This window comes from Oncorhynchus mykiss, chromosome 25, assembly GCF_013265735.2.
Source record: "Oncorhynchus mykiss isolate Arlee chromosome 25, USDA_OmykA_1.1, whole genome shotgun sequence".
NCBI lineage: Eukaryota > Metazoa > Chordata > Actinopteri > Salmoniformes > Salmonidae > Oncorhynchus > Oncorhynchus mykiss.
Genome location: NC_048589.1, coordinates 5,428,373 through 5,445,424, shown reverse-complemented (window position 1 = coordinate 5,445,424; position 17,052 = coordinate 5,428,373). Strand labels below are relative to the sequence as shown.

The 17,052-nt window shown below is 40.1% G+C and overlaps 1 protein-coding gene across 2 annotated transcripts in view; it reads right to left on the bottom strand.

Annotated features, from left to right (window-relative positions):
* The window catches only part of si:ch211-266g18.6 (synaptotagmin-like protein 1), a 53,972-nt gene that overhangs the window by 25,361 nt on the left and 11,559 nt on the right, over positions 1-17,052 (bottom strand). For both annotated transcript variants that reach the window (XM_036962781.1, XM_021584357.2), the window contains exons 3-9: positions 15,170-15,315; positions 14,855-14,948; positions 13,935-13,980; positions 13,802-13,844; positions 12,170-13,705; positions 911-972; positions 715-819 (exon numbers count right to left, since the gene is read on the bottom strand). In XM_036962781.1, the coding sequence (XP_036818676.1) occupies positions 715-819; positions 911-972; positions 12,170-13,705; positions 13,802-13,844; positions 13,935-13,980; positions 14,855-14,948; positions 15,170-15,315 (2,032 nt within the window). The remainder of the gene's footprint in view (positions 1-714; positions 820-910; positions 973-12,169; positions 13,706-13,801; positions 13,845-13,934; positions 13,981-14,854; positions 14,949-15,169; positions 15,316-17,052) is intronic.

Below are 17,052 nucleotides of genomic sequence, written 5' to 3'. Positions count from 1 at the left end.
ATGCTATTGTTTGAGGGGAGTGCTCAGTTATGAACTTGAAAATGTATTAATAAACCAATTAGGCGCATTTGGGCAGTCTTGATAGAACATTCTGAACAAAAATGCAATCAGTCCAAAACTTTGCAGGTGCACTGCCACGATCTAGTGGCCAAAATCGAGATTGCGCCTAACCTAGAACAGTACATTGTGACCGTTTCTCTTGCATTTCAAGGATGAAGGGGAAAAATGCATGTTTTTGTCTTTGTGTTATCTTTACCAGATCTAATGTGTTCTCCTACATTCATTTCACATTTCCGCAAACTTCAAACTGTTTCCTTTCAAATGGTATCAAGAGTGTGATTTTGAAAAAAAAGGGTTAAGCCTCTATCAGTATTTCACAACTTTTTTGGGAAAAGTATAAATAAAACAATCATTTTGGGGGGGGTTTAAGTAATCATTGCAATAGTTTAAAACATGATGCAATTATGAACTGCAAAATCAAGAGCTGTGTCAACTATTTTGAAAAGGCATACAGTGTGATTGTATTTTTGCACAATTATCACCTTTGATGTTCAGAGAAAGGAAAACGAAAGATTAATAAAATTGAAAAAAATGTCAAACAAATATTTCACGGGACAGCTAATATCTTGCTATTCAAGCCATATCTTCCAAAACGACTACAGTATGTTGTTGAAAATGGTAGGTTTATGGTAACTGTCCATAAAATGGTCCTACCCCAGTGAGGCCCAAAGCAATGGAGCCATAACCTCTTCTTGCAGAGAAGTCAGACCCATAGCTGGAGACAGAGCTGCAGTCATCATCTGAGTCCAGACCCTCATCCTGAAGAGGATGAGATTGTCAGAATATGTACATAAAGTCTAAAAATGCATTTATTAATCTGTTTTGTTGAAAATGTATTTTAATGTCTAACCTCCCAGGTGTCCATAGGTGTAACAACCACTGAAGGGGATTCCTGAGACGTAGCTGGGTGCTCTAAGCCAGAAAAAAAACAGACAAAAATAACCGTTTGTCATTTGGTTTCCTCAATTGGCATGTGAACTTTCTTGATTGAAAACATCTGCAGATGCGAAGTGTCAGATACAGTACATTCGGAAAGTATTCAGACCCCTTGACTTTTTCCATATTTTGTTCTCATCAATCTACACACAATACCCCATAATGACAAAGCAAAAACAGTTTTAGAAATTATTGCAAATGTATAAATAATATAAAAAAACTTTAAAATCACATTTACATAACCATGCAGACCCTTTATTCAGTACTTTGTTGAAGAACCTTTGGCCTCGAGTCATCTTGGGTATGACGCTACAAGCTTGGCACACCTGTATTTGGGGAGTTTTTCCCATTCTTCTCTGCAGATCCTCTCAAGCTCTGTCAGGTTGGATGGGGAGCGTCGCTGCACAGCTATTTTCAGGTCTCTCCAGAGATGTTTGAACGTGTTCAAGTCCGGGCTCTGGCTGGGCCACTCAAGGACATTCAGAGACTTGTCCCAAGGCCCTCAACTTCCGGACTCGTCTCAGTGCTGTTGTTCTGTTTGTTGCTACTTGGCTATCAGCCAGACTTTTCAGTTTTTACTTTTAATACATTTACCAAAGTCTTAGTTTTTTCATTCAACATTTTCACCCCGGACGCTTTATCTGGACATGTTTCTACAGGACCTCCATCGGCAGAAGCTAAGTAGTAACATTAACACTATGCCATCTAATTGCAGTCACTGTACCCATACTATACAGGAGAACTATCGCCTTTTGGTGAGGATAGGTGTGTAGCAAGCACAGCTTCAGATGCAATCGTTAGGCAAGGACAATTTAAGTGTAGGAAAGGATGAAACAACATGTGTGCCACCAGTAAGTACAGATAGTAGTATAAATCCCCCCCCCCCCCCCCCCTCACAGTCCTCGCAGCTGGACAATTTTCTCAAGGCTCCTGGAAATAAATGTTGTTGGCATACTCAACAGGTGTCGCTCATTTAGCCGACAGAAACTTTCAACTGGTTCTCCCCGTTAAGCAACGAGTATTAGACTTCAAAATAATTATCCAGCGATCATACACTGTCTACCAGGGGGGCAGAGCTATCAAACATAAAACCTAATCTGAAGATGGTGCTGGCTAAGGCTAAAACTGGCGAATGTAGAGAGTATAGGGATATTGTTTTACCACGTCGGCACCAATGTTAGGATGAAACAGTTAGAGGTCACCAAGCTCAACATAGCTTCTGTGTGTAAATCAGCTACAAAGATGTGTCAGCATTGAATAATTGTCTCTTAGGGGAAGTGATGAGCTCTACAGCTGACACTCACAACTCAATCGCTGGTTGAATATTGTTTTCTGCCCCCTCCCTCTTTCTGGGACTCACCCATAAAAAGGACCAAGCCTGGCCTGCTGAGGAGTGACGGACTCCATCCTAGCTGGAGGGGTGCTCTCATCTTATCTATGAACATAGACAGGGCTCTAACTCCTCTAGCTTCACAATGAGATAGGAAGCAGGCCAGCCTGCACCTTAGTGGAGTCTGCCACTAGCACAGTCAGTGTAGTCAGCTCAGCTAACCCCATCGGGACCGTGTCTGTGCCTCAATCTAGGTTGAGCAAAACATAACATGGCAGTGTTCGCCTTAGTAATCTCACTGGAATGAAGACCTCCATTCCTGTCATTATTGAAATAGATTGCGATATCTCACATCTCAAAATAGGGTTACTTAATCAATTCCAATGCAGTCAATGAACTAATCACTGACCATAATCTTGATGTGATTGGCCTAACTGAAACATGGCTCAAGCCAGATTAATTTACTGTGTTAAATGAGGCCTCTCCTCCTGGTTACACTAGTGACCATATCCCTGTGGATCCCGCAAAGGCGGAGGCAATACTGCATTTTCGTCTTTTGAGCTTCTAGTCGGCTAGAGTGTTGAACTAGCAACCGAAAGGTGGCAAGATTGAATCCCTGAGCTGACAAGGTAAAAGTCTGTTGTTCTGCCCCTGAGCAAGGAAGTTAACCCACTTAACTGACTTGCCTAGTTAAATAAAGGTTAAAAAAGAAACTCATGAAATCTATGCAGCCTATTCAATCACTTTCTATAGCTACTCTTTACAGGCCTCCTGTGCCGTATACAGCATTCCTCAGTGAGTTTCCAGAATACTATTGGACCTTGAAGTCATGGCAGATAATATTCACATTTTTGGTGACTAATATTTACATGAAAAAGTCCACAGACCCATTTCAAAAAGCTTTCGTGGCCAACATCAACTTAATGCGTTTTGTCCAACGTGTTTCCGGACCTACGCATTGCCACAGTCATACTCTGGACCTAGTTTTGTCCCATGGAATAAATGTTGTGGATCTTAATGTTTTTCCTCATAATCCTGGACTATCGGACCACCATTTTATTATGTTTGCAATCGCACCAAATAATCTGCTCAGACCCCAACCAAGGATAATCAAAAGTCGTGCTATAAATTATTGAACAACCCAAAGATTCCTAGATGTCCTTCCAGACTCCCTCCACCTACCCAAGGACATCTGAGTACAAAAGTCGGTTAACCTCCTAACTGAGGATCTTAATTTAACCTTGAGTAATACCCTAGATGCAGTCACACCCTTAAAAACAAAAAACATTTGTCACAAGAAATTTGCTCCCTGGTATACAGAAAATACCTGAGCCCTGAAGCAAGCTTCCCGAAAATTGGAACAGAAATGGTGCTCCACCAAACTAGAAGTTTTCCGACTGGCTTGGAAAGACTGTACCGTGCAATATCGAAGAGCCCTCAGTGCTGCTCGATCATCCTATTTTTCCAAACTAATTGAGGAGAATAAGAACTAAATGTAGCATAAGAACTAAAAAGCAGCATTCAACAAGAGAGGATAGCTTTCACTTCAGCAGTGATAAATTCATGAACTTCTTTGATGAAAAGATCATGATCATCAGAAAGCAAATTACAGACACCACTTTGAATCTGCGTATTTCTCCAAAGCTCAGATGTCATGAGTCTACACAGAACTGCCAGGACCTAGGATCAATAGAGGCACTCAACATTTTTGATCCTGTCTCTCTTGACACATTCATGAAAATAGTCATGGCCTCTAAACCTTCAAGCTGTATACTGGACCCTATTCTAACTAAACTACTGAAAGAGCTACTACCTGTGCTTGGCCCACCTATGTTGAACATAATAAATGGCTCCCTATCCTCTGGATGTGTACCAAACTCACTAAAAGTGGCAGTAATAAAGCCTCTCTTGAAAAAGCCCAACCTTGACCCGGATTATTTAAAAAAAAAAATATTGGCCAATATTGAATCTCTCATACCTCTCAAAAACTGTTGAAAAAGCTGTTACGCGGGAACTCACTGCCTTCCTGAAGACAAATAATGCATCGAAATGCTTCAGTCTGGTTTTAGAGTCCATCATAGCACTCAGACAGCACTCTGACAAATGCATTTGTTAGTTTCGCCATCCCTCAAGGTTCCATTTTAGTACCACTATTGTTTTCACTATATATTCTACCTCTCGGTGATGTCATTCGGAAACACAATGTCAACTTTCACGGCTATGCGGATGACACACAGCTGTACGTTTCGATGAAACATGGTGAAGCCCCAAAATTGCCTACCCTGGAAGCCTGTGTTTCAAACATAAGGAAGTGGGCGGAGGCAAATGTTTTACTTTTAAACTCGGAATAAACAGAGATGCTAGTTCTAGGTTCCAATAAACAAAAGAGATCTGCTGTTGGAGCTGACAATCTTGATGGTTGTACAGTCATCTCAAATAAAACTGTGCACCCTGATCTCTCCTTTGATGAACAAATCAAGAATATTTCAAGGATTGCTTTTTTCCCATCTTTGTGACATTGCAAAAATCATTGACTTTTTGTCCAGAAATTATGCAGAAAAGCTAATCAATGTTTTTGTCACTTCTAGATTAGACGACTGCAATTCTCTACTCTCCGGCTACCGGATAAAGCACTAAATAAACTTCAGTTAGCGCTAAACACGGCTGATAGAATCCTGACTAGAGCTAAACACGGTTGCTAGAATCCTGACTAGAACCAAAACATTTGTCTACCAGGGGGCAGAGCTATGCTAGCCTCTCTTCATTGACTTCCAGTTAAGGCTAGGGCTGATTTCAAGATTTTACTGCTAACCTACAAAGCATTACATGGGTTTTCTCCTTCCTATCTCTCCGATTTGGTCCTGCCGTACATACCTACAGTACACAAATGCTACAGTCACAAGACGCAGGCCTCCTTTTTGTCCCTAGAATTTATACAGCTGGAGGCAGGGCTTTCTCCTATAGATCTCCATTTTCATGGAATGATCTGCCTATCCATGTGAGAGATGTAGACTCGGTCTGAAGTCTTTACTGAAGACTCAACTCTTCTGTAGGTCCTATGATTGAGTGTAGTCAGGCCCAGGGGTGCGAAGGTGAACAGCAAGGCACTGGAGCGACAAACTGCCCTTGCCGTCTCTGCCTGGCCGGCTCCCCTTTCTCCACTGGGATTCTTTGCCTCTGACCCTATTACGGGGGCTGAGTGACTGGCTTACTAGTGCTCTTCCATGCCGTCCCTAGGAGGGGTGAGTCACTTGAGTGGGTTGAGTCACAGACGTGATCATCCTGTCTGGGTTTGCGCCAGCCGGGCTCGTGCGGTGGAAGAGAACTTTGTGGGGTGTATTCAGCCTCGTCTCAGGGTAGTAAGTTGGTGGTCTGTTGATATCCCTCTAGTGGTATGGGGGCTGTGCTTTGGCAAAGTGGGTGGGGGTTATATCCTGCCTGTGAGGGTATCATCGGACTGGGCTCCAGTGTACCCTGACCCACCCGTCTCAGTCTCCAATATCTATGCTGCAATATTCTATGTGCCGGGGGGCTAGGGTCAGTTTGTTATATCTGGTGTATCTGATGTCCTGTATGAATTTAAGTTTGTTCCTTCTAATTCTCTCTCTCAAAGGACCAAAGCCCTATGATCATGCCTCAGGACTACCTGTCCTTATGACTTCTGGCTGTCCCCAGTCCACCTGGTGCTGCTGCTCCAGTTTCAACTGTTCTGCCTGCTTCTAGGGAACCCTGACCTGTTCACCGACGTGCTTCCTTGTCCCGGACTTGCTGTTTTCGACTCTCTCTCTCTACGGCACCTGCTTTCTCAACCTCTGAATGCTCAGATATGAAAAGCCAACTGACATTTACTCCTCAGGTTGCACCATCTACAACCACTGTGATTATTATTTGACCCTGCTGGTCATCTATGAATGTTTGAACATCTTGAAGAACAATCTGGCCTTAAATGGCCATGTACTATTATAATCTCTACCTGGCACAGAAAGAAGAGGACTGGCCAATGAGCCTCATTCCTCTCTAGGTTTCTTCCCAAGTTCCTGCCTTTCTAGGGACTTTGTCCTAGCCACCATGCTTCTACATCTGCAATGCTTACTGTTTGAGGTTTTAGGCTGGTTTTCGGTATTGCACTTTGTGACGTCTACTGATATAAAAAGGGATTTATAAATAAATGTGATTGATTGTACTTTGCTCAGTTCATCTTTCCCTCGATCCTGACTAGTCTCCCAGTCCCTGTCGCTGAAAAACATCCCCACAGCATTTGTTGGTACCCTTCCTCAGATCTGTGCCACGACACAATCCTGCCTCGGAGCCCTACGAACTATTCCTTCGACCTAATGGCTTGGTTTTTGATCTGTCATGCACTTTCAACTGTGGGAACTTATACAGAAATGTGTGTGCCTTTCCAAATCATGTCCAATTAATTGAATTTACCACAGGTGGACTCCAATCAAGTTGTAGAAACATCTCATGGATGATCAATGGAAACAGGATTCACCTCAGCTCAATTGAGTCTCATCGCAAATGGTCTGAATACTTATGTAAATAAGGTATTTCTGTTTTTAATTTTAATAGATTTGCAAACATTTCTAAAAACCTGTTTTTGCTTCGTCATTATGGGGTATTGTGTGTAGATTGATGAGGAAATTGTTTCATTTAATCAATTTTAGAATAAGGCTGTAATGTAACAAAATGTGGAAAAAAGGAAGGCGTCTGAACACATTCCGAATGTACTGTGTGTGTGTGTGTGTGTGTGTGTGTGTGTGTGTATATATATATATATATATACACACACACACACACACACACACACACAGTACCAGTCAAAAGTTTGAACACACCAACTCATTCAAGGCATTTTCTTTATTTTTACTATTTACTATTTAGAATAGTGAAGACTAAAATAACACATGTAATCATGTAGTAACCAAAAAAAGGGTCAAAAAAAATCAGAATATATTTTATATTTGAGATTCTTCAAAGTACAGTGGTTCATCCTGTAAAAGTTGCATCACACTGCAGCACACCTTGTGGGCTGCCACAGAATTCTATGGTATGTTATCCAGCCTTTGTTGCCATTAATGCTAGTTAGTGCTAGTTCGACCTGCAGAGGGCATCTTTGGGAAGCATGTAACTTTGTGATATTGCCGGTACTAGAGAATTGTATTAATATGATTAATATTATGGGGTTTTTCTATTCCAAGAAGAAAAAAACAAAAACTCAGGGTTTCCTTTAGGAAAATATGGCGCTGTACAACATGACCGTTTCCACACTCTAATTGTAGGCTAACCAATACCCAAACAGAGATTCTGTGAAAATAAAAAATCAAATTGATTTATCAAGACCAGTCCCCATGCTTGTCTCAGAGCATCATAAAACAGTGCTGAAATAGTTGACCACACGTTTGTAGGCTATTGTTTCAAATTCTATTATAACAATTGGATGACTTTGGGTGTTCCATTAAGAAATTTTAAAATAACTCCACCACAGAGAAAGGAGCCTTGAATAATTAAACATGTCGGTAAAATACTGTTAGACTTGGGGATTATGGTCACGGACAGTGCTATTTGCCTGTGTTACGCCAAACGTCAAAGTCCAGGAAAATTAACAGGTACAGTGATACTGTAAAGTAGGTCTAATAATGCTAAAAATAATGTTTAAATAAATAGAGACTGTTGGTCTTTACTGTATGCTGCACATTTTTACATTGAATTCCATTTCCAGCGAGACTATTAAAACCAACTCACTGACGGTTGAAGATGATGAGCGACTGGCAAATGCAGTCTGGAATCTGCTGGCATCACAGTACAACATCAACATCGCTCTAATCAATCAGAAGACAGTTAAAGAAACTTAAGTGGACTTATGGAAAGGCTCTGTAGCACATATTGTATATCAGGGTTCGTCAACTAGGTTTGGCCCCAGGATAATTTTTTTCTGAGACGATACTCAGCTGGCCAGAACATAATATGTATATAATATTAGCACAATTAATTGGCCTACACTACATATTTAACACATATGATTAGTACATAATAAATTCAGTGACAATAAGATAATAATGTTGATCTGATAACGCTCATAACATCACTATGTTTCTATTCAATTATTATTATTTTGTCTCTGTGCGTGATTGGTGGGGAAAAACACGTCTACAGTACGTAGCTTATTGTAGGCTACACTACAAAGTCAACATTTGTTCAGAACAATTTGCTTAATAGCAAGATAAAAGGTCGCTCTCAAAAAGTATCAAGAAGAAACGTAGATTATGAAAATCGAAATTTCAGTGAAGATTGTACAGAGAGATATGCGTTCATCGCTCCATCTTTTCCCAATGCCAAGCCAGTGTGTCTTATTTGCAATGAAAATATCGCTGTTTGAATTATTTGCAATCTCAGACGTAATTCTGAATCGAAGCATTGAACTTTCAGTGGCCTTCCCGCCCCATACAGAGACCCGACACAGAAACATTGAATCATTAACTGCAAGCTGCAACCACAGCTTTTTTTGCGGAATAAATCTGCTGTTACAAGGAAGGGGGAAACAGCTGTGGACATGGTGGAGAAATTTGAGGCCTTTACTAGGAAGCTTGAGTTGTTCGATTTGGACTTGTCATCTGGAAGGCTTCTGCACTTCAGCACACTGAAGAAACGACAGGCTGAGGGACCAGGCTGCAGCATTGTCACAGAGGTGATGGAAGATTCCATCAAGCAGGGACAACTTATCCACCAGATTTGAAGACTACAGCATGCCCAAGGATATCATTGCGTTTGTACGTTATCCTCTCACAGTCCGCCCAGGTGGAGAATTTTCCTCCCTTGCTAAGAAAACAATACCTTCGCTGGATGAGGCCACAATTCAAACTGAGCTGATTGAATTCCAGACATCGAGCCAAATCAGGGATGCGCTCAGGAGTGCCGAGTCCCTGTGTGCGTTGTGGGTGGCATGCTCAGAGGAATACAACACAATAAAGAAACTTACATTTTATGTGCTAACAATGTTTGGATTGACTTACACCTGTGAGTCCTCATTTTCCTTTATGAGCGCAATATAGACTCATGACAGGAACCGGCTTTCACATAAGTCAATCAAGGACTGCCTACACATCAAAATCACATCCATCCATCAAACCAAACATCCACAAGATCGTGTCCGAGGGGAAATGCAACTTTTATCATTGAATAAGTAACTTAGTGGCCTATATGACTGTATTTAGTAAATACTAATATTATTGTGAGAGCTTATCCAGGGATATTTACATTTCAAGCTGACAGTATGTTCTGTTTGTTCGGTCGTTACAGAGCTGGCTATCCCGACACAGACACTTTTTTTCGTTAAATTATTGTTTTATGTAGGATGCTATATTTTTGACGAGTTGCAATTCTAAGTAGGCCTAATAAAAAAAATCCTACTTCTATTAGGCTGTTAAGCCTCATAACTGGCTGAGGTAGGCTAAGTTATTTTATATAGGTCTAGGCTAAGGAAATAGACTCAAATTAAGCCCTCTTGTTCTTTGTGAAGTCAAATTAAAATGAAGATTATTGATTATTGAATTGCTTGACTGGTGTAGGTTTTCTCCATCTGTTGGTGTGCAACACTTGCATAACAAGTTAGCTAGATTTTCCGCACCAGGCACTGTTCATCTCCTATTGATTGCACTGCGGTTGCAGCTTTACGTTTCAGCAGCACAAAATGGTCCGCTGCCTGCTTTGTTAGTTGACTGTCTCCTGCATTCTCTCTTATCATGAATTAAGTTAAAGTGTAACTTTTTTATTGTTTAGGTACGGTGACTTCCTTCTTGGGACATTGCATTTAGGAGTGTTTTTTATGAAAACAATTTTCATAATTATTTTGGGGGGACAAATAATATTGCCGCCAGTTGTTTTCTACAATTTAAATTGAACCTTTATTTAACTATTATTAACTATTATTTTTCTGGTGGATTAAACAAAATTACAATATTTTGGAGATGATTTCGTTTCCAAATAACCGAAAGTGAGCGATTGTAATCGGAATACAGGGAAAAGGCCATTCTTGAACATGGGGTGAGACATTCTTACTAATTTGCAAATAAAGCTAGTTTGTTGTTTAGAAAAATGTATTTTGTTTTTAGAGGGAGAGAAACCACAAGGTCATCCCGGCCGGCCAAACCCTCCCCTAACATGGACAACGCTGGGCCAATTGTACTCATGGGTCTCCCAGTCACGGTCAGCACGGGTATAGAACCAGCATCTGTAGCAACGCAGTTTACACTGCGATGCAGTGTCTTAGACCGCTGAGCCACTTGGGAGGCCCCACCCACAAAGTTTTTCATGCTGATCAATTGCATTGCACAAAGTATCAAAATACTACTTAAACAGAGAAATTCAAATTCATTATTAGGAGATATGCTGGACCCTATGTCAGAGGTTTTTTTGGGACCACATCGTGTCTATTGTCCTGCTAATAGCCCTTGTGAAAAACAAGTGTTCGAAAACATTTCTCCCCCTTCCACTTGCCTTTTCCATTAATTTTGTATTTTTATCAAGGAATATCAAGGAATTCTACAGTATACAGTATATGCTTTATCTGCCATTTCGCAGGTGCATGAGTTTGAGTTAAAAATCTCTTCCCAACAATTTAGTTAAGTGATAAGTATCATTGCAATTCCAAATAAAATTTAATATTTTTTGCTCAAATAATTTAGCAGGTCATTCTCCGCCTGACTCTCCGCCAATGACATGACTCTCTGCCAATAATTACATTTGGAGCATTAGAGGATTCTAAATGTCAGCCTTTAAATGCTTTATTATCCAAATGTTTAAAGTGCGTGTGGGAGATGAAGATAATGCATTTGCCTGTTAGGGCTTTCAGGAGGAACAGAAAATTGTGTGTCAATTCCATGCCATGGAATCACTTCCCAACTATTTTGCAATCTGTCTCTCTGCCAATAATTCAATTTAGAGGATTGGAGGATTCTAAATTAATATCTAAGGGGCATTTTTTGTTAGGGCAAATCTGGTCTGTGAGTTTATCTAATAATAATAATAATAATAATAATAATCACTTTGTAAATAAGGATGCATTATGAAAGGATAATGACATGCGCAAGAGACAGTGGGAATATTGCTCATTTTAGAGACTATAATACTGTATCCATGGCATCCAGGTCAGGATAACCACAAAGAACTAACTGGAATATAATTACATAACATTTTTGTTTCTCTTAGAATAACCTTCTTCATCCTCATCATTCAGTTCATTGAAATTCAATTTTGAAGTTGTGCACAATTATCCGTTTTAATTTGGTTTATATTGCTCATTCATTGTCAGTTATAGACACATTAGTGCATTGGGAACCAAGAGCATAATCCGTGCTCTAACTCCCCCTTGTGGTTGTCTGGAGCAATGAAGCAGTCATGTAGGGTAACATTCTAAACCACAAATTCCCACGGCATAATCTCAAAACTTTTAATTGAGGAACCACTGAAGAAAATAAAGGAAAATCCTTGAATGAGTAGGTGTGTCCAAACTTTTGACCGGGACTGTATATATATATTTTTTTATAAGTCAAAGGTGTGTCATGACACTCCTCAAATGTCATGTATTGCAAACGAGGAAACACTGTAAAGTAATTTCATTCTGAGCCTCCTTTCTAACAATGTAGTCACTTAAGAGTTGACCTTCAATAGCAAGCACAAACACAGTTATGAAGGCAAAAGATTTGAAATCACGAGATCAGGATTTAATTTTATCATGTTAGTTCGGCTAACAAAAGCATCGCAACATGTTGTGGCATGTGAAACTGAAAAATTACAGAGAGCTCCATACCAATGTTTAAACTGCAAAACAGAGAGACCTCTTACCTTCAGTGTCATCTGTCACTCGGGATTCAGAGGAATTGACCACTATTGTGGGAATGAGACATTTTCCAGTCTTCTGATTCACTTTTTGAAAGTCTACATTTGAAGACAGCTTGGACTCCAAAGTATTCCTTTCCTTAAATATATCTACCTCCTCTCCATCTAAAGTAACAAATGTCTGCCCATCCACTGCTTTACTTAGAGATTCAGTAGACTTCTTTACATCCATCTGTTCTTGTTTATTTTCTTCATCAAAATCTCCTGGAGAAACCCTATGGTTCATCTTTGTTACATGTTTCATGCCACCAACAATTGCAGTCTGTGAGAGAGAATCATTTCTAAACTTTGACACTTCCTTCTCTTTGTCCTCACCAGTGTCCTCCTTTGATGTATGGAGATTGCTAGAAATGATGACTTCATCTTGAACATGAACAGCAAATGGTAGCGATTCCTCTGAACAAACTAGGTCCTTCTTGGGTCTGGCCTCTTTGAAGATAGATGATTCATCAACAGGAACATGTTTGTCTATGGTGAGTATGTCCTGTGGTCCCTCTTGGAGCAAGTACTGAGGTTTCTCTACACATTTTAATGACTCAATGGTAGGCAAAGGGTCATTTCTCTGGAGAGAGTATGTATCCTCAAATGATAGCATTTCACTGTGGTTTTGGTCTGTTTGAAGTTCTTGGCTCTCTGTTGAAACATCTTGGTTTAGCCTAACATATTCCAGCCCCAGCATATCTTCATATTCAAGCTGAAATTGCTCCTTCTCATACTTGACCTCTGAAGATTGCATGCTACGAGGCCCCTCACGTTCTGAAACTACATCATCAGGTCTCCTGTTGTTGAACTTATCTTCTGATTGGGTCAGAGTGCCACTAGGTGGAGTCCCTGCGGTATTTGTCTTTCCATGGGTAAAGTTGACCTCTTTTGGCTTTGGCTTTATGTGGCTGCTCTGTGGCGAGATCTCAAAAGACGGAGTAGTGAGAGACTCATGCCCTGAATGCTCAACATCAAAACCAATGGTGCTCTCCTCTGACCTATTATGTGTGTCAACCCTAGGCAATATCACTATTGTTTTAGTTGTTCCTATGGCCATCTCTGTGTCTTTTGGCTCGGCCTCTATGACGCTACTTTTGAACTCTGGTTGTGTCCATACATAGGGGTCTACATACATTACAGAGCTGTTCTTCTCTGGATCATCCTTTATCTCAGGGGGAAACACCAGCTTACTGCTAGACTTCAGATTCACAATAGTGTCCAGGGATTTGGTTGTTGGTTTGGTTTGAGGGTCGGGACTAGATACGTTGATAGGACCGAGCTGCGACTCAAGAACGACATTGGCAATATAAGCAGATTCTGTCTTGTTTTCTTGTCCAGGTTTCCTGTCTGGTGATTGGTGGACAGTGTCAGTTGTGCTAGAGTATGGCATCTCTTGATTTTGAGATGTAAATGGGTTGGTACATTTTTCCTCACTAGCAGGCCCCTCATGAGACCTGTAGAGTGGATGTTTCCATTCAGAAACATCAACAGTGGTGTTGTCTGTAACAAATGAAAAGTTCAAGTTTAGTTTACGGTTGGCCTGTCGGGATAGGGTTCGGTGGATCCTTCCACAGCTGCTAAATATTTCATACTCACCAGTATCCACAGTGCTTTCCTCATTGCTAAGTTCCTGGTTAGCCTGAGGATCACAACTGTGTTATTATGTATCAACTCTTTGATTAAAGTGAAAGAAAGTTTTGTCTCAAATAATAATGCAATAAAAAAATACCTTTTCACGAAAAGATAGGCTGAGGAAACTTGTGTCTGGTGTCTGGCTATGTGTGGAAAAGAGAGATTGTAAGGAGTTGTACTCAAACATTAAGAATATAAGTACTTCATGTGCATATGCAGTACTTCAAATGAAAGTTGTAGAACTCTTTAAAAAAAGTGTATATTTGGCTAAATTAAAATGTTTGAATGACAAATAGGTATTTCTTCAATATCAGTTTTCAAAGCTTCATGCAATTGTTGAAAAGCCAAGTGATTTATTTAGTGAGTTGCATGCATAGATAGAGTAATAGAATTGCGTGCACCAATACAGTAATTCCTTGCTTTCTAAGCTAAAACAAATCATTGAGTAAAATAAATCTAATGGCCATCAGCTATTTGCGTTGACACCCCCCCCCCTCTTGTTTTTACAATGCTGCTACTCGCTATTATCTATAACAGTCCCTTTACCCCTACCTACATGTACAAATTACCTCGACTAGCCTGCACATTTACTCGGTACCGGTACCCCCTGTATATAGCCTCTTTATTGTTATTATATTTTGTTACTTTTTACTTTAGTTTGTTTAATAAATATTTTCTTAACTCTATTTTCTTAAAACTGCTGTTGGTTAAGGGCATGTAAGTAAGGATTTCACCTGTTGTATTCGGCGCATGTGACAACTATAATTTGATTTGAAAACACCTTGCAGTAACAGTAAAAGTTATTCTCTGGCATAGCCATGAAGCATAATTATGTAATACCAGCACAGAAGTCTTCTGAAGCATTTATTGCCAGAAGTTTGCTCTTGTAACACATCTCTCTTCTATTAGGAGATAGCAATTCACTGTTCAATGCTTAAGCCTCTGCAATGTGTATGTTTGTATTCCCTGTGTGACCAGAAATCTAGATATTGTAGGCTACTCTTAGAATAAACTTACATCTCAGAAGCCTTGGTTTGAGGGTCCTTATTCTCCTTTTCTCCTTCTTTGTTTTCGGTTTGTCCGACATCGCTGAAAGTGCTAGTCCTAAAGGCTAAGAAGCAGACAATGATCACTCAGATTATTTATCTTCGGTCAGCCCATCCCTCTGTATGAATAATATAACTAGTCTTTATCCTTCTCTCTGAGGAGTGACAGAGGGAGATGACTGACAAAAGGAGTTAAAGTCAGAATATGGAAAATATGAATTATTCTTTCATTGATTGAGAGTGTAATTATTTAACTGATTAAAGGTAATCGGTACGAAATCTATACCTGTTGGCTTCTTTCTTCTCATTGAAGACCTGAGAACTTCTGTCACGTCTGACTGTCGTCCATAGCGACGAGTCCGGAGCTCTTCAAACCACTCCCCGGTCATAACTTTGAGCTTTTTAGGGTCAGGAATGGAGATTTGCAGACGACTGCCACCAATAGACAATAAAGCAGATGGAAAAGTAGTAAATGAAAAGCCTGATTATTTTAGTAAATATTCCAACAAAAATGTTGGTCTCTATTAACATGAATCTACTGCAATGTAAATCTTGTCAAATATGTAGATGTTTCATATGTTCAAATCAGCTCTTAAATTTGGGCTGAAGGGCTAAATATAACAGATGAACAGTACTAATTTCAAGTAATCTATACTGAACAAAAATATAAAACACAAGATCCAACAATTTGAACAATTTTACTAAGTTACAGTTCATATAAGGAAATCAGTCAATTGAAATAAATTCTTTAGGTCCTAATCTACGGTTTTCCCATGACTGGGCATGGGCACAGCAATGGGTGGGCCTGGGAGGGCATAGGCCCATCCACTGGGGAGCCAGGCTCAGCCAATCAGAATTTGTTTTTCCACCACAAAAGGGCTTTATTACAGACAGAAATACTCCTCAGTTTCATCAGCTGTCCGGGTGGCTGGTCTCAGATGATCCCGCAGGTGAAGAAACTGGATGTGGAAGTCCTGGGCTGGTGTGGTTACACTTGGTCTACGGTTGTGAGGCCTGTTAGACGTTCTGCCAAATTATCTAAAACGACGTTGGAGGCTTACGGTAGAGAAAATAACTACATTATCTGGCATCAACTCTGGTTGACATTCCTTCAGTCAGCATTGCTATTTGCATGCTCACTCAAAACTTGAGACTTCTGTGGCATTGTGTTATGTGACAAAACTGGCCTCTTATTGTCCTCAGCACAAGGCGCACCTGTGTAATGATCGTGCTGTTTAATCAGCTTCTTGATATGCCTGTCAGGTGGATGATTATCTTGGCAAAGGATAAATGCTCAGTAAGAGGGAGGTAAACAAATGTGTGAGTATGGAACAGATCTGCACCTTATTTCAGCTGATGAAACATGGGACCAACACTACATCTTGCGTTTTTATTTTTGTTAAGTATAATTCCAAATATGTATATAACTGCATTGAGATACACTATACAGTGCATTCGGAAATTATTCAAACCCCTTGACTTTCTCCACATTTTGTTACGTTACAACTTTATTCTAAAATGGATTAAGAAACTATATAATTCTCATCAATCTACACACAATACTCCATAATGATGAAGCAAACACAGCTTTTTCATTTTTTTTTGCATATAAAAAAGCTTTATAAACAGAAACACATTATTTACATAAGCATTCAGACCCATTTGGTAGCATTGCCTTTAAATTGTTTAACTTGGGTCAAACTTTTCAGAAAGCCTTCCCACAATAAGATGGGTGAATTTTGGCTCATTCCTCCTGACAGAGCTGATGTAACCGAGTCAGGTTTGTAGGCCTCCTTGCTCAAACACACTTTTTCAGTTCTGCCCACAAATGTTCTATAGGATTGAGGTCAGGGCTTTGTGATGGCTACTCCAATACCTTGACTTTGTTGTCCTAAAGCCATCTTTCCACAACTTTGGAAGTATGCTTGGGGTCATTGTTCATTTGGAAGACCGATTTGCAACCAAGATTTGACTTCCTGACTGATGTCTTGAGATGTTGCTTCAATATATCCACATAAATTTCCTTTCCTCATGATGCTATGTATTTTGTGAAGTGCACCAGTCCCTCCTGCAGCAAAGCACCCCAACAACATGATGCTGCCAGCCCCGTGCTTCACGGTTTGGGTGTTGTTCTTCGGCTTGCAAGCATCCCCCCCTTTTCCTCCAAAC